Raw genomic sequence first — 27,966 nt, forward strand, 5'->3', positions numbered from 1 at the left:
TTTTTTTTGTTACATTGTTTTCAGGTTACAAAAAAAAAACCAGGAAAAATTCATAAAATTCCTATTTCCATGGCTTAGGTTGTTTATGTGAACAAAGGTTCTTGCTTTTTCTTGAAAATTACGAATTGTTAGAGTCAGGATTGTGACATAAAATGTATCAAAAAATTCAAATTATTTAATTCGAATATCACTTCATTGTATTAATTAGTTTTTTTTAGTGCATAGCATAGAAACCTAAAAAAACCATCAGTCATCAAATAAAAAATACATTAGGAATACATGTTTTGAATTAGAAAACCGCATTTATATCCCTTGTTTCTTTGTATTAAAACCATCAATACTCTAAAAGCTATTTCATTAAAACATTTTTTTATATCAAAATAGCACTATCTGTGGTCAACCTGCAGCGTTTCAATAATTTACACAAAAATAAGCACAAAATACATGTTAGAGTTACATTCCAACATCAACTAGCACATGCATTATTTGATCAAGTTCGTCAACCAAATCACTTCTACAGTTGCTGGCCTGATTTGAGCTGTCGTTGTTGCTGCTGCTGTTTAATGTCGTAGTGAGATCCCCCATTAACGCATTTCAGCCAATCATCCGCTGTACTGGTGGGTTTAGGATTAAGCATAACCGATGAGTTGGGATCAAAGTCGTATATATTAATGTCAATGTCACTAAATGATTCGTCAGCATCTAGAATGTCCGACGTATTGAACAGACCGTTAAAACTCGAACTGTTGTTTTGTTTGGAAGGCAATTTGTACGTAGCATCTTCAGCACTACCTAAACTGTGCACCTTTGATGTTAGCTGATGATTAGACATTAGTGAGATAGTTGCTGTTGCTGACGATAGTCTATTATTATTTGCCGCTAAGCACCCTGAGCACCCGCATACACTTCTTGAAAGTGAGTCTGTTGTTTGTGAGGCACTTAGCTCCCCTTTTCTTAGACATTCTATAGGAGCACACACTTCGGATGTCCGATGACAGGTTAACATGTTTGGAACACCTGAGTTGGCACTACCTTCATTCGGTGTCGGAGTAGCCGGTGAAATTTCTTTGTCCGTATTCTCCTCCACATACTGGTTGCCAATTATCATAGATAAATGGGTGGAGTCAAAATAGCGCCCCTCTGCGCGCAATTCTTGCTCGATCTGCCTCAGTGTGTTGCAGATGAGCACCGATCGTCTTAAGGAGGGTTCGATGAGGGCGCGCGTTGTTTTAAGTTTGCAAATTGATATGTTGAGGACACTCTGGCGTTGCATAGTATAGGCTTGGGGTGCAGGGCAACCCTTGCCTTCATCCTCTTCGAGGGCATCATGCTTCCGTTTGAAGCCTGTACTCACTAGACCCGGCATGAATCTGCAATGAAAAAAAAAAAAAAAATACAAAAGTTTAAACAGAGCTCAAGTATATTGCATCAGTAACATACGTACAAATTAATATTAAACAGATTATCAGAGAATTATATTCTAAATCACTGTTTTGATATTATGAATCCAAATATTTGCAGAATCACACCATGTGATTATACAAGGCTCATCACTTATATCAAGTGATCTAAAAACACAAGGTACATGACACAGCAAAATGAGCATAACTTTGAAGCTGCTCTAAAATTCTGATTGCTGGGGTAATGTAGTCAAGTCTAGACAAGCAATACTATTTTGTAGGAATCGTGAGTCACTCAGGTGGACCTTCTTCCTGAATTTGGCAGTCTTCTAGCCCGCAACCAATTCCCTAATCAAAAGGGAGGGTCTTTGCTACACCCCCACATTCAATGTTTTCCAAACACAATTCAACTTGTACACAAACTTCACCAAGACATTGCAGACAATGTTAAGTGTGCAGGAACTGAAAGTCAAAATGACTATGTATGCAGGAACAGACTGCCATGATTTAGGTTTAGTGCAATCTCAAAGGGCACAGTTTAGAGCCTAATGAGGTCCCTTGTTATTGCATTGGGGAGGAGTTTTGATGGTCAAAAATATAACTGCCCTACTATTTCTTTTCACTTGAATTGTATTATGAACTGGCTCTATTAAACTTGAGGTTGAGATATGAAAAGCTTGGTTGGTGACAATTCAAACAAAGTGATTGGAGATGAGAAAGCATAAGATGCCATCTGCAATAGCTACCAGGTGTCATCTATTCAATATTGAATGCAGAATTTGTCAATACGGCAGCTATTGCAGATAGGACCTCCTCAAATCATACCAACTAATACAACACAGGAATATTGTATTATTCCTAACAAAATGTGTCCATCTAGTCAAAAAATATTATTCATTTATGGTCCTTATATTGATGCTGCCTACAAATGACCTGTAATAAATGTTATTCCCCTCCTTTGTTTTTGTTTTTTTGCATCACTATGAGCCCTTACTTTGAGAATGCAGTAAGTACGAAGACAACACCTGTACCACATACACAAAGCTTAAGAGATCTGTTTTTTAGAAACCCAACTTCATTACACATGCAGGTTTCATAATTAAAAAACACCTCATTTCCATTTGCTGATGCACAGCGTGATTGAATTCTACATTTTTAGTACGCACGGCACTACGCAACTTATATAAAAGCAAAAATTCCATTGTCACTTTAAAATTGTAATGACCGTGCGTACGTCAGTGCCACGTGCGTCACTTGCACGTATGTGCTATCCTCCACATAAAACAGCTCTTGAAATAACCACTTTCCCTTAGATCAATTTTTCTCATTTTTAAAATATACTGGAAACATACAGCTACAGCTTCATCAAAATTATCATTCATTTGACAATTCAAAATTTCAATTGACCTTTTGATAATGTCAGGCTTATAAAATAATAATATGGCTCTCATTGCATGCATTTAGTTACAAAATAAGCATCCACCCCCACATAAAGATGTGTCTGGACTTAGGCGTTAACAAAAACCATCCACTGTAAACATGCATATTTTCAATGGATTTTTAATTTTCACTGCAATAATTTCAAAAATATTTCCCATCTTTTAAAATGATGAATTTCAGGTTTTCTCCACAATAAGCTAGAAAATGACCATTTAGCTTGTACAGTTTGCATAAAGAAGATTGAGATGTGTGAACTTAAATGTAGTGCTTCTTTCACTCTTTCAAGGAATTCAGAGAATATGTAACGGCATTTGACACAACATGTAACTAAGCAAGTTCACACGCACCACAATGTAGGACCCTCGACAATAGTCGATATAATGTTGATTTCTCAAGAAACAAACAAAATTCCTTACTTGGACTTCATGCAAACCTTGAACTGATTCCAGAAAGGGTGCCATGATAATTGTATGACAATAGGTAGTGCAATAGTCAGCATTGGAAAATATGCTTGTGTGTGTACACCCAAGGACATGTATAGGCATTGTTATGTTAAAAACCTCTTGCAGTTTGCACACTAAACAATTGATTTAGCTATGTGCTACATGTAGGCAAGCAACAGATCAGTAGTCATAATGTGGGCTTTTCAATAGCATATTACTAGTGTTTGGGGATTTTTGATGTGATTTCTTGTTATCTATACAATATCCAGTTGCAATGTAAACTGAAGATGATTGGAGGTGTTGCATGAGAATAGGGGCATTTACAACATGTTGTGAAACAAGTTTTAGATTAGCAGTACTTTAATGCCTATTCAATACACTACAATTCAATGTTCTTATAATAAACTACTATGAAGGGTCCATGAAATTTCTTCTAGGTCTTTATTACCAAATGGGCCTGTAATGTATATTATTATTACATAAATGACATCTAGACAACCTAATATGACCCTGGGTGTATGACATTGTGATCAGTGTTCAAAATGTTGCAACGACTCGCTGAACATTATTTCATTCCGATAAGAAAATGTACAATGTGCCGTTTATTTCTAAGATTTACTGTCATGTACAAATCTAATGGGTTTGTTTTAAGAGGATTCTAAACTTTTGGTTACAGTTCAACATTGATTTTGTACATTTTGAATGAAGCTCCAGTATTGAACTTTCCCTTTCTCTGTTGTATAATATATAGAGTCTAATTTTAACAGAAACGAAAATTACACTATTGCAACAAAATATCACTAAAACAAATGCAGATTATATAGCTTTTTCAAAATGAACTGAAAATGTGACAGTTTACAAACTAACACAACAGTTCAAAAGTATTTGTAACCCCTACTTTTTTTTTCATACACTTTTACAACCTTTTCCTAAGAACATTGTGTGCACAAAAATGCAGCAATCATTAAATAAAAACATTTTTTTAAACATTTTACCTCAAAACAACATGTTCCACAAGTCAGTTAACAAAAGAGCAACCATATAAACTTGCACCTGTACTTGAACAACAGCCTAGATGCCAGTGCAGTGCCCATTTAAAACCATTGTGTCAAACGAACCTCGGCAAGTGCAAGCATGCAGGGACTGGATGAGCAGAGAGAGAGACCGCACAAAACACACACACACACATACTACTTACCGATTTTGTTTCTGATTCAAAAAGCACCCATGACACATAGCTGATGTAACATGACAGAGAAAGACATGAAGAAAAGCAAAAATCCACTATCAAATATTTGAGAGTTTATTACACAAGTCGAATCACAAGTACAGTCAACTGAAGTATCATATAATCACAGAGTTTTGTTGGTAGCTCTATGTAGTACATAGAATTATCGCCACTGATCCCAAAGCACGCCTGCGTGTGATGACTACAAGTTGTGGACTGAGGTCAACTTGCTAGCTAGTTTCGTTTGTGGCTGCTCATTATGCATAGTGCATCATAGCAGCTAGCTAGCTATAGCGTTTGCCTACAGGCAGGACACGCCCGGGCTAGCCAGCCAAACAAGCTATGAATTGAACGTGCAGGAGTTGGCTTGTTTGATAAACCAGCTAAGGCTGGTAGACAAGACTGATCTGCAAACTCAGACTTGTTGGCAAATGTGCAAAATCATACTACCACTCATTTTCTCTGATGCAGATGAAACTCATGTGATCTTATTGAAGCTACAATTAAAATACTGACATACCATTTACTTGATTTACATACATATGCGTTTCGACCAGAAATTCCTGAAATCATCTGCTTATAAAACTAAAAGCACAATAAAATAATTGAAGACCTTTTCTCCACACCTATTGAATTCAGTTATAAACAATAACGCCTTGTTTACTAAAGAAAATTACTAAATCCACTTTTCACATCTATTTTTGCACTGTGCACAAAAGTCCAATGCTCCTTGCTCCCACTTTCCTGCCTTTTTACAATCATTAATAAGTATATAAATACGGTCCGCTAGTCCTATAAGGTCCGCTAGTCCTAAGATCCGCTAGTCCTAAGGGACTGCTAGTCCAAAGAAATTGTTTTTTTTAAGTCACCATGAATGATTGTGTCTTTTAGCTCTAGCTAGGTCCAGGAATATGCCAAATCAAAAAAAAAAAATTAATTAAAAAAAAAAAATCTGCCCACCCGCACCTCCTCTTTCAAAGCTGTGGAGGACAAACAAACAATTTTTTTGTGGCCTAAACCCAACCCTAACTACTAGTATATAATCCTAACACAGTACATGTATGACGGTGAATCGGTGATGATGTTGTAATTATAGCACATTTGCAATTTTGAAAATCTTGAAATCAAAGAACTACTTGATACATCAAACCAGTACCTGTTAACATTTGCACAGAAGCTGTTACTATTTTGAATTTGAAGGCTAATTCTTTGGGGTCTAAACATTATTAAGAAATTCAACATCAGCATAGAAGAATTGAAAAATAATATGCCCCTTTTTGTTCAAAATCTTTATTTTGAAAGTTAATTCTTCAGGGACTACCCATTATTAAGAATGAAGAAGGATTAACACCAGCATTTGTAAGAATTGAAGAATACTAGTATTATGCCTCGGTTCCACAAAATTTCTAGTCTTGAACTATTTATTTTATTGAAATACACTGAACTACCTGATCTGGTTGCTAGAAGAGCTAGATATACAAACATTTATGGGTCCAAATTTCTTGAAAAATTGGTATATTTATGGGTCCACTTCCAAAATCTCCGCGGCACGTCCCTACCAAAACCAAACTTGAGTACCCCCCCCCCCCGGGTTTTATGTGTCCTGCTTTAATGAAAATTTGACATTTTGTTACTGTTAAGTGTGAAAATGCATAATATTTCCTGCCCAGCAAGAATATATACCCAGCAAACACAAAACATACAGAATATATATGTATAGGCCTATGTTTTAATAACGTTCTAAAGCATTTTTGAAAACTTGCTACAAAACATTCTGAATAATTTAGGTTAAGTGTTGCCAACTTTTGGTGCTGACAATGACAACACAATTTTGGCTGAAACACATTTTATAACAACATTTTGACAATAATTTTCAAAATATTGTTGTAGTGTGTTTTTTTCACTGCTGTGACCTTTATAATATACTCAATCATTTAAATATTATTAAAATGTTTTGACCAAAATAGGTTTAACACACATTTATTTTTCTGCGAGTGGTTTTATAGAACATCTATTTAATGATTGACTTACATAATTATTCGATGAATGTGCTTTGTTTCTGACAATCTTGATTTAAATTTTCTTGCATATATTTATTAACATAGTTTCACAAGGCCAACCAACTCCTGGGACCAACTCCTCTTCAATGAATTTGTTCCATTCAAAGTGTACACTGCATCAATTGAATACATGTACAGCCAGTGGTGGGGTCATCCTGATGGTCATTGAAAGGCCAAGTGACCAAGCACAATGGCCGGCCATGACCGAGGCACTACGTCACCTGCCTCATCTGAATAGCAAAATTGTGTGTATGTAAAGAAATGTTTAGGTTTATAGTGTGAAGTGTCCCTGCCAATTGATGGTCAGCATGGAACTTTCCAATGCCAAGGATGTAAGAACGTAGATGCAACATTTGATAATTGCTGCACTGTCCTGCATCAATTATTTTAATTGTGAATTTTGTTGGTCCAGCAATTAAACCTCTTTGAATTTGCTGCCATTACCAAAAATTCCCTAAATGAAATTGGGAAAATTGCTTTACATATTGGGTCACTCACTTTGCATTGCATGCAAATGAAGGTTGGTGGTAAAGTAGGTCAATCCACTGTCCAGCCAGCCAGATGACCATCATGATCATACAATGCAAAGTGGACAATCACTGAGTGTGAAATGGACAGTTGCTTGCCAGTTCCCTGCTTGGATTGGATAGGCCATGACTGATCAATGTCAATGTCAATCATATAAAACTGTAGTAACATCATCTACAAATCTACATTGTTCTTGTAAATTATATCTGCATTGTTTTCACACACATACTCTCATCCAAAATATCTGCATTGTTTTCATACATACTATTAAACATACTGAAATAGTACACATTCCAGAACTCACTAGTTAAAGGTAAATGAAAGGTGAATTTACTGTCAATAACAAGTTTGCATATTTGTGTGATTGTGTCAAAGAAAGAAACAACATAATGAAATCAATCAATAGTATGAAGAACTTTACTATTTGCTGATTTCATTTTAATGTTGTCCATTCATTAATGTGACTACTATTGGCTGATTCGATTACCGTAACTATAGCTAAAATAATAGTTTCTCGATCATGAGAGCTCAATAGGCACGCAATGACAACTGCCTTGGCGTACAACACACACGCTTTGGGTAGCGCTGCATTTCCGCTTGCGTGCACAATCGATCGCGCTTATCGTGTCATTCCACTAAACTTGTGACATTACGCAGTGCACGTAGTACATTCATACTCTCATGATCGAGAAATTATTATTTTAGCTATATAGTGTAAAGCAAAAAATGTTCACATGCATGAAACTTTTGTAAATGACTGGCATGAATGTGCAACATTTTCATATTTACTAATATTTCAGTTTCCCTATAGACATTTAAAGAACTTAACAACTTTGTGAACATTTCATAATGCACAAAAAAAAGTAGGTTCTTCCCTACCACCAAAATCTCATGCCACAAAAATATGTTGTTCGTTCAAGTAACTTGTGACGCAATGATCACATTTACATGTATAACTATTATAGGAAGCAACAACATGAAGGTAATACCGGTATGTGTCATCATAGTTAGCTATGGAAACCAAATTATCAAATTTCTTAGAAAAAATAAACAAACAAATAAACAGAAGTAAAAAACGCAGACATAAGAAAAAATTAAAAATCAAAATAACATGATGTCATTCAACATATTACATGGATCAAAACATGTTATAAATATGACCTACACTAAACTAATGCATCCTGCTTACTAAAAGCATGGATATGAGACGGCTTCATAATCTATACTGTCTACATGAAAATATTACAACATACTCACATAACTTCAAACAAGTTTCGCTAGTTGGAATTTTTGATAATGCCAGCACAAAGCTCATAAAAGTTTTAAAATCAAAAAAGTTCAAATTCCAGAACAGAAAATGAAGCAAAGACAATGAAAACATCACACTCACCGTGCTCTTGTGTCAGTTTTGTCAATGTTGTACACTAAAAATCAGAAATACCAACATCCAGAATGCACACACAATAACATCAACAATATTTTTCCAAGTTATGATATTTCATTTAATTCCATATAAACTCCAAACAAGGGATGAGTGATCATAGAAGCATGTGTAACTTCGACCTCCAACCCAAAAGTGATTCATATGTAAATTAGTGTGGTGGGTTGGCGAACACAATCCACCAGCAACATGCTTGACAAACAAAAAAATGTGACTTTGTTTAACTAAAAGTCCGATGTAGTAAATTCACTAAACTATCATGAAATATTATTTTAATACTCAACACAAAACACAACTGATATCATAATTTTGGCTGAAACATGTCAAACTTTATACGAATGTTTACTGGTTTGCATGCATGTACTGTATTACAGGTACAGCATGTCTAGTCTTGCTTGCACAACACTTTGCTTTGTAATGTACATTGTACTTCCATGCACATGTACGTATCAAGCGTTATATGGGGAAATCCCTGATGCAACTCTACTACCGCTACACCTATTCATTGCACCACTTGACGTACTAGAAGTACTTCCCGGATTTTCAGAATTTCATGATTTAGTGCAATAAAACTATAAGAGCAAATAACAAGACTAACTGTAGATTTCAGAATTTCATGATTTAGTGAAATAAAACGGTCCAGAACATTTCATTTGCACCTTTATCATTTGTGAGAATCCACTTTGTTTCTGACAACAGCATTTTATGATGAGAAACCAATTTACTAAAGTGTGTACGATCAAAAAATATGTGAGAATCTCTTTAGATTCAAGCAAATCTTTTTGAATTCTCACAATTTCTGAACCTTCAGAGTTCCCAATTTAGTGAAATAAAGCGGTCCAGAGCAAATCACAACACTATACAAATTTGGATTCTTTTGGTTATTTATTTATTTACTCATTTATTTTTGCATTTATGTGCATAAAACATTCAGAATTCGAGTGACAAGAAAACTTACAGCTAGGCTGAATTGTGTTTTTTTTTTAAAGCTCATTCAATGATTTACTAGGCCGTATACTTGGCAAGCATTTGCCGTAATGTTCAAGAAAAAAAAACAGATAGTGATACATACTGTCCATCTTTCTCATCTTCTCTAGATCTGATTGTACAGAAGTTGAATGTTGTCAGACAACTAGTTTTGTCAACCATTATGAGTCATAATTGCACACAACATTCAAAGAGCTTCAGTTTACTCAATCATATACCAAATGACTCAAAGTGACTTGACTTCAGATTTGTTAAACTAGCCTATATCATTATCAATTCACTTTTAATTCACTGTGCTCTAAGTTAATATAATAATTCTTTTGTAAGTTTCTTTTCTTGATCTAGGAAAGTATGATACTGAATTCAGCAGGCTCAGTAGCCCAAACTTCAACAAAAGATTTACTTCAACCGATGGTTGGGTAGATCTGCATGTTACATTTTTTTAAACCATAAAATAAACTAAAATTTAAAGTTGACATACCTTCTACAAACTTCCAAATGCACTTTCAAATTTAAAAAAATTTAAAAATATATGTTATAATCCAAATCTGTGCAAACTTTACAATAACTGCATCAATACAATAATGATACCAGAGATACACTGAATACCTTTTACAGATCAGCGGGAAGTATCAACTCTTTTCCTCCACGAGAGGAATTCGTCATGTGTGCGGGCTGAGGTCAAAGTCTAAAAATAGCGGCATGGGTTTGGAAGAGTGTATTTCCCTTTACTATTTCACTGGACTGTCAGGGAACAAAACAACTCAAAGTTCCACAGAACTAGGGAGGAGTATTTCCTGAACCAATTTTAACTTCCAACATGTTCAAGGTTGTGTCGAACTAGTGTTTTGTCTGTAAAATTTGTCTGTTCAAAATAAGCCAAGTACATGGGGCTTATCTGAAATTTTGATATCAAAGCTAAGGCCTGTTGGACACTTTTCAACTGAAAAGTTCAGATTTCTTTTGCATTGGTTGCTTTATACGCCTTTCTATAAATGAAAAGATACCTGGGTATAAAGCACTAAAGTCCGATGTATACTCCACTTCGCGAGAAGCTGTGATGAAAAAATTAATTTGCAGCTTCGCGCGAAGGCATTCATGTATACTTCATCAAAATATCGCCGACTATCGCGAAGAATTGTTGCCCGCTCTGTGCTTTCATATAGAAACTTCGCTGGCCTACCCCCCAAAGTTGAACCAAATCCAACTCTCCGCGAAGCAAAGAAACCTGCTTAAAGTCATAAAATTTCAGCTCAAATTACTTCGCGGCCTGCGAAATCACGGTCGCGAAGTGGAGTATACATCGGACTTAAGGCAAAAGAAATCAGAGCGCCTCTCACCGCTTAAAGAGCCACAATCCCATAAATCACTGTTTAAGCACAGACCCTAGGTATCTGTGCACAAATACATTTGTACCCATATCCAGAAGCTAGCTGAGGCCCAAGGCCTTGATGTTGGTGCTTACACCCTTCTTCATGGGTCGGCCCTATGCAGTTTGGACATCGTAATCTGAGGGAACTGACCATGTTTACTCATCAAGTATCTTCTAGAAGGCTTCAATTTAACAAGATCTGGTGATAATCTCAATCAAAACTATTGGTAGCCTTCCCTCACATGTTGTACATGAGAATGGCTTTTTTGAAATCTGCCTGAAAAAGTGTATGAATTCGCCCCAAAACAGGCTGAAATACAACTTTATGTGTGGTGGGAGGGTGATTAAAAAGAAGCTAGACGAGGGAGTTTCTTAGAAGAAAGATCAGTTCAGTCAACAGACTGCTTCATATACTTTATGAAACATCCTATCTGTCAGAGGACCCAAAAATTTTTTTGGGTTCCCAATTTGTAAACCTTTATAATAGTTTAGATAATGCGAGAGGAAATTTTGCATATTTGAACATTTCTGTAAGTACTGTTTTCCTAAAATAGTGTTATTTAAAGGGGCATTTCGTGATCCACAGCCTCATCCCCCACTTTTCCCAAAAAAGTTGAGATTTTTACACCACTGGATACCTCTGGCTACATAATGTTTATGTACCAAATATTTCTTGCAGATTAATTTGTTTAGCAAAAGTATCGCTAATTTGAATTTCGTTCTGGTGCACCAGAACGAAATTACAACACATTGTCTATGGAGCAGTGTAATACACATAATCATGCATAACTCATAAAACGCAAAATCGGAATCAACTGAAATTTTGGAAATAAGCTTTTTTGTGGATATCTACTGAAAATGTCATAAAAAGAGGATGCTAGGATCACGAAATCCTCCTTTAAGAGGTGTCCTGTAAATGTTAGCCAAAAACCACTTACTCCTTCTTTTGACCGCCAAAAGCGCTTTCCCCCTATTTTGGCTTGCAAAAACATCCCCCCCTCAATTACACAGCACCTAGTGATTTCTTCCACAAGGTTTTGCTACCATGTCATGTGTCAAGGCCTAGTACTAATTTGTAGAAGCTTCAGATTATTATGCAAATTGCCTCTTGAATTTGCAGTTTCCACCTAAAACATCTAGAAGAGCTGGATATCCTTCATTCATACCATCTTTGTCTCCATAGGCCTTTAACACTTAGGCTAACAGGTCTTGAGAAACATTTGTGGAGACAGACAGACGGGCAGACAGACAATGGAATGGACGGATGAAATGTGGTTACTAAGTACACAATCTGACGTAGGTCTTTTCCTGAACACTGTTCATGCAGGACAAACGCTGTCTTTAGTTCTGCAAGGTTATTATAAATGACCCCCCCCCCCTCTCTCTTTGTTCATACCAATTCCCCCCTCCCTCTCAATTTCATTGTACTCGGATACTGAGAACGTTCATCAATTAGATGCTCACTTGAAATTGATGTTAACTACTAGTCCTATCTGTTTCAATATCTCCTTCGCACATCATAAATATAATGTAATCCTAAATATTAATTTGTGTGAACTAACACTGGTACACCGATAAAGACCCTAGTTCAAAACTGCTAGTCTGAATTCGAGTCTTAACGTTTGCAGGAAACTTGGTTTTATAAGTCTTGTTTTCTGATGCTGACGTCAGTAAAGATTTTACAAATTCTAGGCAAGTCCTAGGTCAGAAGCAGGAAATATGATAATAAGCTAAGAAAACCCATCCTGTCACAACACTTCCTCCGACAGTGCTCTCTCAAGTAGCTTCCTCTCTCACTCTTACTCTCTCACTCTATCTCCCTCTCTATACCATTAGTACGAGCACAGGAGCTATTATTTTGTCTCTAATTTCTAGATATTTAAATGCAAATGCTGCTAGGATAATAGAGGCTTGAAACAAAAGAAGCAAATTTAATTAGTGGTGCAATAATTATGTGTACAGTGTACCGGGGACTGTACCCCGAAGGTGGTGAATTATGGGGCGTGCAAAGATTTTGGCAGACCAAAAGGGAGGAAAAAGATTTTTTGGCAGGACAAAAAGGGAGGGGACAAATATTTTTGGCAGGTCAAAGGGGTCAAGTGATTTTTGGCACATATATCTGAGCACTATATCAATATTATGATCTAAAAAGGTGTAGAAATATGTTGTGAGGATTTATATGTAAAATTTGCATATATATATATTTTCTGCTTGATGCCCTTGCATCACATCCACATGATTAGACAATTTCAGGTTGGGGCTCCACAAACTCTGGCATGTGTAAAGGGGTGGGGTAAAGAATTGTTGGCATGTGTAAGGGGGGGGGCAAAGATTTGTTGGTCTGCCAACAATTGTTTGCCCTCTTCTTTGGCATGCCAAAAGTCTTTGCCCCACCCTTTGACAGACCATTTGAGAATTCACTACATGTAACTATTGCACAGCCCCGTAAGGGCTGGGGTATGAAACGTTTGGACAGTATTTATTGTGGGACATTAGAGCACATCAGACATATCGAATTGCATTCTGAATACGAAGAATGTCATTCTGATATCAAATAATTTTGATTTTTGAAATTGCAATTTAATACACATTTTATGGCAAATCATTAAAATTGATATTTTTGATATTTAACAGTACTTGAAGTAAACTTTATAAATCTGATGATTTATACTTAAAGTGTATGTAGGTGGGATGAAAAGCCGACGATCAATTGAAAATTTTGACCTTTCATTATTGAAGATATGGATTTTTTTTCCCAAAACACCAAAAAAAAATAGGTCTTTTGGGAAAAAATCCATATCTTCAATATGAAAGGTCAAAATTTTCAATTGACCGTCGGCTTTTCCTCCCTGCTACATACACTTTAAGAATATGTCATTAGATTTATATAATTTACTTCGAGGACTGTTATATATCAAAATTTGAAAAATATCAAATTTTTATAATTTGTCATAAAATTTGTATTATATTGTGATTTTCAAAAATGTAAATTATTTGATATCAGAAAGACATGCTTCGTATTCAGAATGCAATTCGATAGGTCTGAGGTGCTCTCATGTCCCACAAAAAATACTGTCGAAACGCAATAAACGCTCATTTTAGATCCCTTAACAAACCTACATCACAATTAGCAACTATAAATTTGTGGATTTTGCAAGACTCCAGGAAGTGATCTTTTTGAATTGCCATATATGTTGATTTGTGAAAATTACAACTGAAGACCTGAAGATAATCTTTCAGTTCACAATTATCCTGCAGTTGCATTGCATTTGCCACAAAATGTCAGAATCTGCAGCGAATGGTGAAGAATTTTGAAGTGTACAGGCCTCACTGATTATGCCAATTGTCCCATTACTCACTATAATTTATGTAAATCAATTTTTGAATGTGTAATTTTACGCGCTTTGCTGATTTTGAAATACTGGTACTTCACTTGTTTTTAAATTCACAATTAGGTAGTTACATACATATAGACCTATGAAATAGTATAGTATACAATAGAAGAACGTATTTGAGTACTTTTTATTTTCAAGTTACTGGTAGCTGCGTCCCTGCATTGAGCAAAAAAATATTATTGTTTTAAAAATGTCTTTTTTCAGTAATTAACCGAAACTGTAGAATGTAGATCCTGATTTTTCATGGGTCTAAACTAACGATTTTACCCATAGCTCTGAAATTGTGCAAGAATTCGAGAGTCTAAAACTAGCCTTGAAAATGTGCGAATCCAGAATTCCTTTTGAGTATGACCCTACAGGTCATCACCAGGGCAACTAGCTCAGGACTGCCTGCTGTGATGTGCAAGCATTTGCCTTGTTTACTATCATTGTTCTGAACTCTGCAGTATGATACTAAGAATTGCATGCCAAAGTAAACATTGCTGCTTACTTTACAGGGTGCTAAAAGGGCAACAAAATGACCATTGGACTTATAACTTGGAAAAATTATAATAATTAATATTCAACTGAATTTATTTCAGATACCGCAGTCTGCATACATGATGTATAACCAAAGTTTATTTCAAAATCACATTTCAGCCTATTCATGATGACTTTCAATTTTGTTCTAAATTTAAGTATTTAGCTCTATGTTTTGTACTCTGGATAAATTGAAAATTAAAGTTAAATAAAGCAAGCTAAGCTGTTGTAAACTATAGTAAAAATTCATTTGATCTGACCGCAATCATACATTGCATGTCACTTATTTCAAAATACATGTACAACACAAACACACAACCTTGTTAAATTAATGAAAACATGATTGAGTTGGCATGTTTGGATTCACTTCCGTGTTATGCGCGCGCGCGGGCGTTCATCACACAGTGTACGCACACAATTGCCACACTGTTGGCAGCTGTGTTCATTCAAAATAAATTTCTGTTATAAGTAAAAAAACTGTCTAAAAATTTGGCTTGAGCTAGTTGTTGATTCCAGCAGAATCTTTATTAAAGGCCACTGAAAATTTGTTGGTAACATAATTTACGCATTTCGTTCATTTTCTTTTATGTCAATATCATCAAAGAGTAGAAATTTCAAACCTAAAATGTTATTTGCGTAATGGAATAAATTTTTTCATGTTAAACTCTATACCCAAAGCCTGCTAGCTGTCTTCTATTTTTTTAGCAATAGGCTCTATATAGTGAAGTATATTCAACTTAGAATATTACTGCCATGCCGACTCTCCTATGCTCATTGCTTGCAATCCTTCTTCGGTCATTGACCCACATAATACAGTTTGCGGAGAAAGATGCAAAAAAAAAAATCCCATCGATGCGAATACCTCAAGAGATAGCTATCATTACACAGAAGAGGCAGTGCACAATTGATCTTGTCAACTCATGCAGATATTAAAAGAGGCCGTACTTGCATCCCAACATCACCAACAGACAGCCGCTTTACTCAGAAATCTTGACAAGGATTTCTTTATAGCTAAAGTGATGCAATCAGGATTCAGGAGAAAATAAAGCTCTCCTATATACATTAACAATAACATCTTTATCATGTATTATGCACTGATTGTGATGGAAAGTGGTGCTTGAACGGTTAACACAATTTTCGGGGTTTGGAGTTCGATGGCAAACTATGATGCCATTGCCCACATGCTTATACAAGTATCAGTATGTAGTTATTTAACCCTCTACCATTCCTCTCTCATTGAAATGCTGGGTGCAACACAACATTGTCTGCAAACTTGCCTAAAGGTTGATGGCAAGAAATAAGATGACCACATATGCCCTATCTATCTAATAATATGTTGCATTGTAATTCCACAAGCAGGCACCGCATGATCAACCTATTTACTCTGCCTATTTTTACTAGCTTGGTAAAGTTGGTTCACGAGAAGAGATGGTGGGTGAACACCAGGTTATTGACACATCATCTCACAAGAAGTTTGTCATTTTTCAGTAAAAGAAGTTCCCTTCCCTCATCTGAGTTAGTTCCAAAGAGGTAATACATTTTCAACTCAAATTTCATTTGTCATAATTGTCAAGATAGTATTTATGACAGGGCACACTCCACACTCTTGCAAAATGGGCAGAATAACATGTACCTACCATTTCTTGAAAATATGGTTTTATTATTAGGCGTATGTGATAAATATATAACATTTATCTTAATCAGAGTGTTTTGAAACATTTCCTTGACTTGTTCAGATGGGACATGTACCCGTTATTTTATCATGATTTGGAAGTACAGATAGTCACTATGATTTCAGGAAAGAAACATTTTTCATCCATGACCAGGATTTGAACTTCAGATTCTTTATAGTTATATTCTAGACCAATTAGCTATCAAGGAGGCTAATGGTGGCATCAAAGCAACATACTATGTATAAGCCTACGATTCCCAATCATACTCCATCTTTACTTTGATATTGGTGGATCAGTTGGAGGAAGATTGCTAGTCGAGAACCTAGGGCTCCTTGCTGGTCAAGGCAATATCTTGTTCTTTCCATAGCTGACTCCAAGGAAAGAATAAATTGCTATCAAACTATTAAGGAGTATTTCATCATTTTAGCATCCACTTTTTATGGTACATGTTTAAGTGGATACAAAAAAGCTTATTCCCAAAATTTCAGTTTGTGCATGATTATGTGTATCATAGGCTCCATAGGCCACTGTGATGTAATTTCGTTCTGTTAAAACTGCACATAATTTTTGACAATATTTTTGCCAAGCTACTGAATCTGCAACAATTTTGTGCACACAATCATTAGGCCAAGGAAAGTCGATTTTGAGTTTCCCGTCACCCGCCCTCACTTCATTTTCTGACCCTCACTTGAATTCATTATTGTGATTTTCCAAAAAATACAGATGAAAACTGGTTATATTTGCAAAAAAAATTATGAATATCCCTTTATTTTTTGTGGAAAAATCAAAATCAAAACATGCATTTTGCTGTCAACCTTGCAGACTCTTTGTAATATACTTTTGAATCTCATTTGGTCTAAACATCCATCTTCAAGTGAGTGAGCGGCAAATAACAACACATTTTATGTGCGTGTTGGTCAAAGGCAGACAAATAATGAATAATGAAAAATGATAAAGTTACCTCACTTGTTTTCAGAAATTATGTGACGGGAAACTCAAAATTGACTGTTAGTGGCCTTATGTAGTCAACAGTGTCATATGTAAGGGGGTGACCCTCCCCTTTTGTCAAGCAGTCAGGGGAAATGCACCCAGGGGAAACATTTTAGTGCTACCTGTCTGTTCCTCTTTCTCTCCTCACATCAATGTTCAATGAGGAGGCCATGGCCATCAGTGTGCACTTTTCACTTTTAGCCTTGGTGTCCCCATCCCTCAATCTTTCAAATCAATATTCATTGTTTGGTGACCTTGGTTCCATTGATTCTCAAGTTATTCTGCTCCTATAGTACCTTGGATATGACAGTGTCCGGATATCAAGATCTTCAAATTGCCAATTAAAATGAATACAATACATGTTCAAGCAATTGATTGAATAAAAGATATTTATAATTTAACATTACAAGTTATGTAAACACAATGAGGAACTTAGACTTTGATATTTTTTAATCTGATTCCAAGTCTATCCAAATTGCTAGAAAAACCAACAGGCATGCAGTAGTCAGTCAAAATTGCACTAAATACTATTAAAACACATGTATACCGGTACATAACAAACATATAGAAGTTGAAAATAACCACAAGTGTCTTGAAATAAAATTTACAAGTATTTATAGTTCTTTTGACCTCATGCTTGAATTGAAGCACAGTGGAAAACAGTAATTTTGGTGATTCACAACTTTCTAAAAATATGAATTCTTGTTCTAATTAATATTTTTCTTTCTTACTGTCCTTATGGACACCGGGCCTGAGTGGGTTGCCTGTCTAGTCTATGGCTTTGGTTAATCAGGTGGGCATGTATCGTAATTATGTGTCATAACCCAATGCCCAGGCCAGGTAAAATTGTGACACATAATGATCCTTAGGACATCTAGATGATGTCGATTATGAAACAACATTGGTTAATCATCCCTTTGAAAAATATATTCTTGGGTTTCTAGAGTTGCAAAAGCTTCCTTCCTTACATATTGTAGGTCAATAAACAAGTAGGCCCATGCAGTAAATTGAACTTTTTTTACACATTATATATGGGCATGCACATTAATGTAGTTCATTCATGAAGTATAGAACTAGCCCGGTTTGCAAACCATGACGCCATCAAATAGTGAGTAAAGTGTCATCATACAGGTATGGATCAGAGTCCAGCACAGAGCCTGTGTTAAAAAAAAGTAAATCAAACATTTTTGTATAATTAGGTTCTCAACAACTTTGAAATACATGTGACGTGTCATGTCAAAAGCAGACACTTTTGGGCAGGATCGTAAATGGAGAAATAGCCAAAAACCTGCCCGGGGTGATTTTTTCCCAATTTGGGTTTGTTGCCCCTTCATTATAAATCATCTATCTCTGTTTGTGTGTGATTTCTTCACTTTTGAGAAATTGCCTTAGTGCCTGTCTCAAATTTTCAATAGTTGCCATGATGATGCCCTCTTGAAATATTACAAACTGCCATGCTACCTTGCCTTTTCAGTGAAAATCCAAGGCAATTATCAACTTGCCCTAAAAAAGTTGCTGTGCCCCAGCTGCCCCTTCAGATCCTTAATTCGAGGGCTGATAATGTGCACACATATACCGGGGACCCAAAGTTATTACCATGGATGTGTGTACATGTATATATTGAAGCGGCATTACATGTTTCACAATCTCATCCTCACACTTTTCTATAAAAAAAGGTTGAGATTTTTATACCATCGAAAACCAATGGCTATGTATCGCAAAATTTGTATTTATGTGTTTATGTTCTGAAAAAAAATGGACAAAATTACATCACAGTGGCCATTGGGGCCTACATGCATACATGTAACTCGATAGTTAACACAAAATTGCAATCAACTGAAATTTGGGAATAAGCTTTTTCATAGATATCTACTGAAACAAACCAGTATTTTTTTTAATCCTTTTAAGTGCTGGTATGGTTTTAAATCACATTTGATGAACTTTGAAATTTGACCCATTTGCGACTTTTTGGTTGTTATGTAAATTAGGTCTAAAGAAAATGTTTAATTGGCGTAACCCGACTGACCCTAAAAGTAGGCCCACCCACCCAACCGACCTGACTTTCTTTTTTTATTTACAATGAAAATTTAAAAAATATATCAAATTATATCAAATTTTAAAAAAAGAAGAAAAAAAAGTTCCAAGACCTTTATCAAAGGCAATTTACAGCTATAAAAGTTTTAAAAAATCCCTGCCTACCTACATGTATACCCTCATTTTTTTTTATGTTGCGCCAATCAAACAATTTTTTTTAGGCCTTAGGATCTTAACTGCACTGGTATTTGTTTTCCAAGAGAAATTTTACTTTCCTACAGACTATGCCTAAACCAGAAACTAGCAAACTAGAAACCAGCAAGCCTCGAAATAAGCAGGCACCCAGGAGCCATTTACCCAATGATCATAACTTGTTGGCTCCTGGTCCACACCAAAATCAAGTGAACCAGGCTCTGCAATTAAACAAAAATTAGAGCCTGGTAGTTAAAGGAGTATTTCGTGATCCTAGCATCCTCTTTTTATGACATTTTTCAGTACATATCCACGAAAAAAGCATATTCACAAAATTTCACTTGATTCCGATATTGCGATTGCGAGTTATGCATGAATATGTGCATTACACTGCTCCATAGACAATACGTTGTAATTTCGTTCTGGTGCACCAGAACGAAATTCAAATTTCACGATATCTTTGCTAAACAAATTAATCTGCAAGAAATATTTTGTACATAAACATTATGTAGCCAGAGGTTTCCAGTGATATAAAAATCTCAACATTTTTTGAGAAAAGTGGGGGGATGAGGCTGTGGATCACGAAATGCCCCTTTAAACAAGTTTTTGTATTTAATGTGTACAATTAAAATCTAAAGGACTCCTAGCTCTTTAAAAATGACTCCTGGTTCACTAGATAATCACAGGACCAGGAGCCACTTTTTCCAAATGTGTGGATCCTGGTCAAGATCTGCTTATTTCGAGGCTTGGAAACCAGTTTGGTGGACAAAATACACACTAAGTGACACAGGTAATTTCCTGTAAATTAAACATTTAAATAGACACAAAATATTTCCTTCTTGCTGATCCATCCAGAAAGCTTTAAGATATGTTTGTGATTGCTTCCAACATATTTAGGCATACATGTATGCTGGTGTTTGGTAAGCAATACTCATGTGAAGCCTGAAAATATAGTAGTAAACTCTTTGGTTGTCCTGCATTTGAGGATATTTTTTCTTTCCAATATTCAATATAGTACCATTAATAATTAATTGTACTATTCAAACTACAAGTTAACATAATAACAAACAAATAAACCAGCAAACAAAAATGTGTTCACCTATTTAATTTTCAATGCCTACTTTGTAAAACCATTCAAATGAAGCAGCTTAGTGCTCACTACAAGCCAGGTTGTTTTCTATGTGTACGTGTTGCATAGAGAGAGGATGGTATGAGTCAGTGAAGCTGAATGATTCATCAAGCCTACTAGTCCGGTTGCCATGTCACTAGGTTAATTGAATTCCCGGCAAACTTTCTTGTTCTTTCTTTTCTTCTTTGCTTCCCGACCTCAAAAAAGTTTGGCAACATCAAGCAAAAGTACCTGCTTAAGGAAATCAGCTTTGTTTGAAGAAAATGATACATTGTACAATCATATATCATTACTTAAAAATTGTTTATTACTCATTTTAGGTGTTTAACAAATTCTCATAATTTGTCTAGTTTAGTGTACTTTGCTTTGCTTTTTAATTTTGCATACTAGATGTGCTTTTGTAAAAACAGGCAGTAACTGCGGACGAACAGGAACTGCGGACATTTTGGTTCCTGGCAGTAGTACTAGCCTCTTATACTTGGAGTCCATGAATAATATGATCTTTACTACATGAAAATTCAAATATTAGGAGAGTAACTGGTGAAAAGTGGGAGTCCTGGACCCCCAAATGCAGGTTAGTGCCACCCCTGGTTCCTGGGCATTGTTTCTAGATCCAAAACAGCTTTCAGGCTAAAAAGCAAATTAGCCATTTTAGCCAACCGCAATTGCCGGTGTACATGTAGGGTCCTGGTCATTCCCACTTATATAGTGAAAACATAACCACGTCCAATCTTCCACAGTATGGCAAAAAACTTTTAAGTGTGTGTGTCCACAGTTGGGGACAATGTAGGTGTTGTGTGTGCTTAAAACACTTGCAATCAAAGGCAATCACGTTTAACTGCAGAAATGTGTGTATCCACAGTTAGAGATAGTAATACCCATGTTTGCAAAATGTGTAAAACTGGGACACTGGGTCCATTTTCAAAGAGTGGCTGTACTACTACTACTACTACTACTTGGAGGTGATGATCTGTTAACTTTTCAGGCTGGTGTGGTGTGCAAACATACGGTACAGAATATGACTATTGAAGGGGTGCAACACTGTGCAATCACTAACACAACTTAAACCTATTCCAGAAAAATACAGCACCAACTTTTTCAATTTTATATTATCCTGTTTTGCCAAATGAAACATAGCTAAATTAGTTCTAACTGGCAATAAAAGTCAAATTTGAATAGTTTTGCAATGTCAGGGGAAATGGGCCAAAAACATACAATTTTGCATGATTTCTGACAACTTTGTTCACAAAATTCAAAGTCTAAGCATTCAAAATTTGTGGAATCTAGGCTAAGAGTTTGCTAATAAATTAAACATTTTTATAAAAGATCTAAAAAAGCTGTTTTCCAAAACTTAAAATTAGTCTTAGTATTTAAGTCTTTGGGCTTGATTGTCACAGCATACAAAAAATGCCCTAAGTGTATGTTTTTGGCCGCCCTTATTTCCAAAAAAAAAAATTTACCAAATATTAAAATTTTTCTTTGATAGCCAATTAGAACTAAATAAAGGATTTATTAGGATTTTAGCTGTTTCATTTGGCCAAAGAGGATAATATATTTTTCTTAAATTAGTGCTGCATTTTTCTGGAATAGGGAGTAGTACTGGTAGTGTATAAACAAATGACAGGAAATTGGTAGAGGATTACACTCAGGTATCTCATGGTTGACAACACCCATTCATATACATCTACTCATGACTGGAAAAGCAACCGTGCAAAACACTGGAACTGTTCCAGGATCTGTGAACTGATGGAGCATGGACTGCATACTGCTGATTGGGAGAGCATTCCAAAGTCTAACAACCTCTCAGTGGAAGGATTACCAGGCCCTGTGCATCAATTGATGAAGTGGTTATCTGTACTTTACAAGCCTCAAAATAAGCAGATCTGGACCAGAAGCCACACATACGGAATAAGCAGCTCCTGGTCCTGAGATTATCTAGTGAACCAGGAGCCATTTTTAATTAAAGAGCTAAGAGTCGTTTAAATTTCAATTGTACAGTACACATTAAATACAAAACCTGCTTTAACTACCAGGCCCGAGTTCGAATTCGGCTGTATGGCATCTAGCAGTTTGCTCCTTTTTTTGAAGCAACTGCTACCCAATTTTGCATTTGTATAGCAATTTTTATAGTGCTTTAGTAGTATCCTGATTATGATGAATTAGCCAAAATCACTGCTCATAAACTTTATTTAAACAAATTGAACCCTGTACCAGGCTCTATTTAAAAACAATGTAGAGCCTGGTTCATATGATTTTGGTGTGGACCAGGAGCCAAAATGTTATGACCATTGGGTAAATGGCTCCTGTGTGCCTGGTTATTTTGATGCTTGGTACTTTATAGCCTCGGTTCTAACTTCTAGGCAGGGAGAAAGATCACTGAAGGGAGCTTATAATAGATTGACCATGGCGGCACCTTCACTTTTGTTTCGGAGCTTGTCATTTGTACACATACTTTTCTTTCTGTGTATCACTGTACGACTTACTGTTATTTTAGTGACATGATTATTCATTTAAATCGGTATTTGTCACTTGGGTTTCTTATATTGTGAATAAATTGTCTTACTTTGTGATACGTCATTTGATTGTCTTTTGCTCCACTTTATGTTGTTATTAGTGATAGGCTGTAGGCCTACAGCCCCCAAAAAAGGGTGATGTTTCAAAAAGCTTAGGGTACCAGCTGAATTGAAACAGCTAAACCTCCTGAGCATTTTGACACCTTTTAAAAAAAAATCTGTTGAAAAATGAGACAGTGCCGGCCAAAAAACGACGCATAAGGGGGATTTCTTGGGACCCCCCCTATTTTTCACTATTTTGACAATTATGGGCATTTTCTTTGCTGTTTGTTGGATTCTTATGATTATTTACATGATTTTGGGTCCCCTGGATATATGCAATTTTTACACAAATCGTATGTTTTGATGCACGTTTAAGAGCCAATTTAGGATGTGAGGGCGCTGTTCAGCCTAATAGCTGTTACGTATGCCCCCTACCAAAATTTTATCATTTCTTATTATCAAATCAAAGTTACTGATAAATAACATCTTCTGTCCAAATTTGAACTCTCAACCTTATTTCACCTGGTGCGTGGTACCCATTTGAATATGTGTAGAGACGCTTCCATTGACTTACATATGATACAAAGTTTGTTGACCCCTGTATATTGCTATGGGCAGGTTACCCCTGCATTAAAAATTAGTGCCACGGGCCCACGGCCACCCCAAATGTGATAAATGGCTGAAAATTTCAGAATATGGATGATTGATGATTATCTCTAGTATGATTAACTTACAAATCAAAAATGGTTACGAAATGGGTCGCTAAATGGTAAAGCGCCCTCACGGCCTAATTTTACCCAAAACCGTTAATTTTAAAGACACTAAAAGATTTCATTTGACACAAAGTGCATAAATGACCTTCCTGGACCTAAAACTATGTAAGTAGATACTAAAAATGCATTACATAATCCTTAATGTGATAAAATTCCCTTAAAACTAGAAAATAAGGGACAAATCTGCCCCCCCCCCCTTGTGTGTCGTTATTTGGCCGGCACTGCCTCAATTTTTGGCCGATTTCAATGAAATTGGTGTCAAATTATTCAGAACAACAAGCTGCATCAAATAAACTGGTGGTACCCTAAGCTGTTTGCAACTACACCCTTATACAGCCTATCACTATTGTTATACGTGTTATTTATTACCCACCTGAAACCGTACCAACAAGTTATATTCCGTTGAGGAAAAATCATTACACTAATTATTAAAATTCATTCAGTGGCGTGGCATGCCATTGCATTGGTCAATGGTCATCATAGGTTTGAAGGGAGGGGGGGGCACAAGACATTTTTCGCAATTTTCCTATGGGATTTTCTAATTTTTGCAATTGATGGGGAAATTTCCCCCATTTTAAATGCTAGCCTACGGCTACGCCACTAATAGCACTGCACTGCCACTTACTGGGTCCATTCATGCTCTTTGGACATGTTGGATGCAGATGGATTAACCATGATCATTGACAAATTTAATACCATTTGAAGTCTACATAATAATAATTATTCAGAACTCCACCGACACCATCTCGATCATCATTGGTCTTCTTCTTCTTCTTCTTCTTCCTATAAAGTGTAGACTTCAGGTACTGAAGATTTCACACTGCAAGTGGTAGTAGCATGCGTCCTCATGGACGCATTCTCAAATTACAGGTGCAGTTATTTACAGGTGAGTGCAGTTAAAAAGCTTGGTTTTGTGGTGTCTAGTTGAGGCTGCCCTTCAATGCCGCTTTGAAGGCATTAAGGGATGGCTGCTGTGCTGGCTCCAATTTGAGTGAATTCCAGTCTCTAGTAGTTCTCGGAAAGAATGAAGACAGGAAGACTTGTGAGCTGCAATGGTGCGTCTGGAAGCGGGTGCTGTGACCTCGGGTGCGTGATGTTGATTGCACTAGGTAGTTGTTCCAGTTGATGTCCACGAGGCCGAAGCGGATCTGGTAGAGCATGGAAAGTCTAGTCTGTAATCTTCTGCTCTGCAAGGTTAGCCATTCGAGATCTTTTAACATGCTTGTAACACTTGCTTTGCGATCAAAGTTATCCAGAACGAACCTTGCACCACCTCTTTGTACTTGTTCCACCTTGCGTATGTTTCGTTGAGTGTGCGGGTCCCACGCCGCTGCAGCATACTCTACTACTGGCCGAACGTATGTCATGAAAGCTGCCTCTTTGATCTTACGGCTGCACTTGCTGAAGTTTCGGGACAGGAAGGCACGAAGTTCCTTTTGCTTTCTTTGTTGTTATGTCAACGTGGTTGTTGAAGTTGAGTTTACTGTCTAGGTGCACTCCCAAGTACTTAGCAGAGTCAACTACTTCCAGCACTTGACCATGGATGTTGTAGTCGGCAGTTACAGGATTGCGTTTGCAGGTCACTCTCACAACTTGGCACTTTGACGCGTTGAAATTCATGAGCCACGTTCGTTCCCATTGCTGTAGGGCGTCCAAGTCTCTTTGAAGGAGTTGCGTGTCATTAGTTGAGGTGATCTTTCTGTACAGTACGCAGTCGTCTGCAAACATCCTGGTTGATGAATTCTTCACACAGTTTGGCAAGTCATTGATGAATATAGTAAAGAGGAGAGGTCCTAAGACGCTGCCTTGGGGAACTCCTGATGTTACTTTGGCCTCTTCACTGATTTGACCTTGACAACAACCTTCTGTGTGCGCTGGCTTAGGAAGTCTTCAATCCATGTTAAGATATTACCAAGGATACCGTAGTGCTCCATCTTGTGTTACAGCAGTCGGTGAGAGACTTTGTTGAAAGCCTTAGCGAAGTCGAGTAAGAGAAGGTCTGTCTGGCTTTTCTCGTCCAGGCCCTTAGCTAGGTCATGCAGTGTCAGAATCAGCTGGGTATCGCAAGACCTCTTCTTTCTGAAACCGGCACTGCGCATCTGAAAGTATGTTGTACTCAGTTAGATGGTCCATGATTGCGCAGTTCACAATGTGTTCACAGAGTTTGCAGAGGATGTTGGTTAGTGATATCGGCCGGTAGTTTGCAGCTGATGACCTGTCACCCTTCTTGAATATTGGGACAATTACAGCCTCCTTCCAAGTTGAGGGGACGGTGCCTTGGTCCAAAGATGCCTGGAAGAGCAGTGTCACAGCTGGTGCTATCTCCTCAGCAACTTCCTTAAGTAGCTTGGCTGGGACCCCATCTGGACCAGATGCTTTGTGTGGTTTTAAGTTCCTCAGTAGTTTAGCTACACCATGGCAATTAACATGTATCTTACTTATGGGTGCACACGAGGCTGGTCCTAAGTCTGGCAACTCTGCAGAACTGTCATCAGTGAAGACATTTGCAAATTGCTGGTTGAGGATGTTTGCCTGCTTTTTTTTTTTTCTTTTTAGGAAGTTTCCATCTTTGAGCGGAGATACACCTGTCCTGTCACATCTTTTGGACTTTATCAGAGCGCCGAGTCGTTTATTCCCTCCAGGTTCGCTACAGACTATGTTTTTCAGGTAGGTGTTGTACGCCTGACGACATGCAGTCTGGGTCTCCTTTTTGAGGCGTCTAAAGCGGAGCCAGTCACGATCTTTCTTCGTCTTCCGTGCCTTCTTGTATGCTCGGGCCTTCCTTCTACACGATCTTTTTGTGGTAGTGTTGAGCCAGGGTTGATTAAACCGCGTACTACTGAATTTGGTGGGCACATGTTCTTTCAATATAGTGTCCAGATGTTTCTGTATTTCATCAGCTAGTGTTTCCACAGGTGTACTGGTAGAGTTGGTCTTCACAAACTCCCGAGTCCACTGGTCGGTTTCCGTCCTTATGTTGGTGAAGTCAGCCTGTTTCCATAGGTAGATCTTGTGCCGTATGGGCTTCTTTCTCTTAACTTGTGGTCTACACACAGTGTTCGAAATAAGCACTTATCCTCTTGTCCTCTTGTCCAAAAATCACTGGGGACAACAACCATGTACTTATCCTCTGGACAACCACTATATTTTACCTCTTAAATACGACACATTTTGGGGACAATCAAAATGTCCTCGGGACAACCTCCATATTTTCCTTATTTCGGACACTGTCTACACACTTGCACTGACTGTACTCGACACTGCACTCTAAACTCTATTTAGCCTGAGGTACTCACACCTCCGTCACTACGATTTCCACTGTCCTTCTCCGTACGAAGAAGAAGTGAGGAAGGAACAGGGATATGATGATGTTTCGGGCTACACCATGTACACTCTATTGTATACACTGATTGTATACTCACCCGTTGGCGTTGTTGTCCCGGTGTTGTTGCACCGAGATCTGAACGAAATTGTTCCTTTCCTCCGCCGATAAGGCTGAACTGACGATCACGATCCCCGGCGTCGCCGTCTTGAAATCGGGAAAACTTCTGCATGAAGAAACGAACTACATGTAGTTCTTTTTCGTTTCATTTCCTTCGTACTAGCCAGAATTCTAAGGAAGCTTTCCGTTCATAGATCTGCCATCCACATTACACATCTCGAACTCACGATTTGGGGGAATGATTACTCATTGTACAACATTATAAATAAGACGCAACTTGTGATTGGATCGCTAAGTGCGACTTGTCTTACCCCGCTTACGAACAGGTCCAGCACGATAAAGAATAAAAAGTTTGAAATGCAAAT

General features: G+C 37.0%; 2 protein-coding genes across 2 annotated transcripts; both read right to left on the bottom strand.

The window, feature by feature from the left end:
• Positions 1-235: 235 nt before the first annotated feature.
• LOC140152980 (uncharacterized) lies at positions 236-27,843 on the bottom strand. The gene is given in 4 exon segments (XM_072175539.1): positions 236-591; positions 593-1,370; positions 4,482-4,521; positions 27,582-27,843. Coding segments are annotated over 3 exon segments (954 nt in total). The 5' UTR covers positions 4,520-4,521; positions 27,582-27,843; the 3' UTR covers positions 236-453.
• Positions 26,194-27,713, bottom strand: LOC140152140 (uncharacterized). The gene is made up of 2 exons (XM_072174438.1): positions 27,582-27,713; positions 26,194-27,150 (listed from the first exon to the last, which is right to left on the bottom strand). The coding sequence occupies exons 1-2, from the start codon at positions 27,711-27,713 to the stop codon at positions 26,194-26,196; spliced, it is 1,089 nt and encodes a 362-aa protein (XP_072030539.1).
• Positions 27,844-27,966: the final 123 nt, after the last annotated feature.

This window comes from Amphiura filiformis, chromosome 5, assembly GCF_039555335.1.
Source record: "Amphiura filiformis chromosome 5, Afil_fr2py, whole genome shotgun sequence".
In the NCBI taxonomy this organism is placed as follows: Eukaryota; Metazoa; Echinodermata; class Ophiuroidea; order Amphilepidida; family Amphiuridae; genus Amphiura; species Amphiura filiformis.

Excerpts from the sequence above, each read along its gene's own strand:
- LOC140152140 (XM_072174438.1), bottom strand. The coding sequence starts at position 27,713 with ATGCAGAAGTTTTCCCGATTTCAAGACGGCGACGCCGGGGATCGTGAT. Across the intron at positions 27,151-27,581 it reads CGGGACAACAACGCCAACGG|GCTGACTTCACCAACATAAG; the intron begins GTGAGTATACAA and ends CTATGGAAACAG.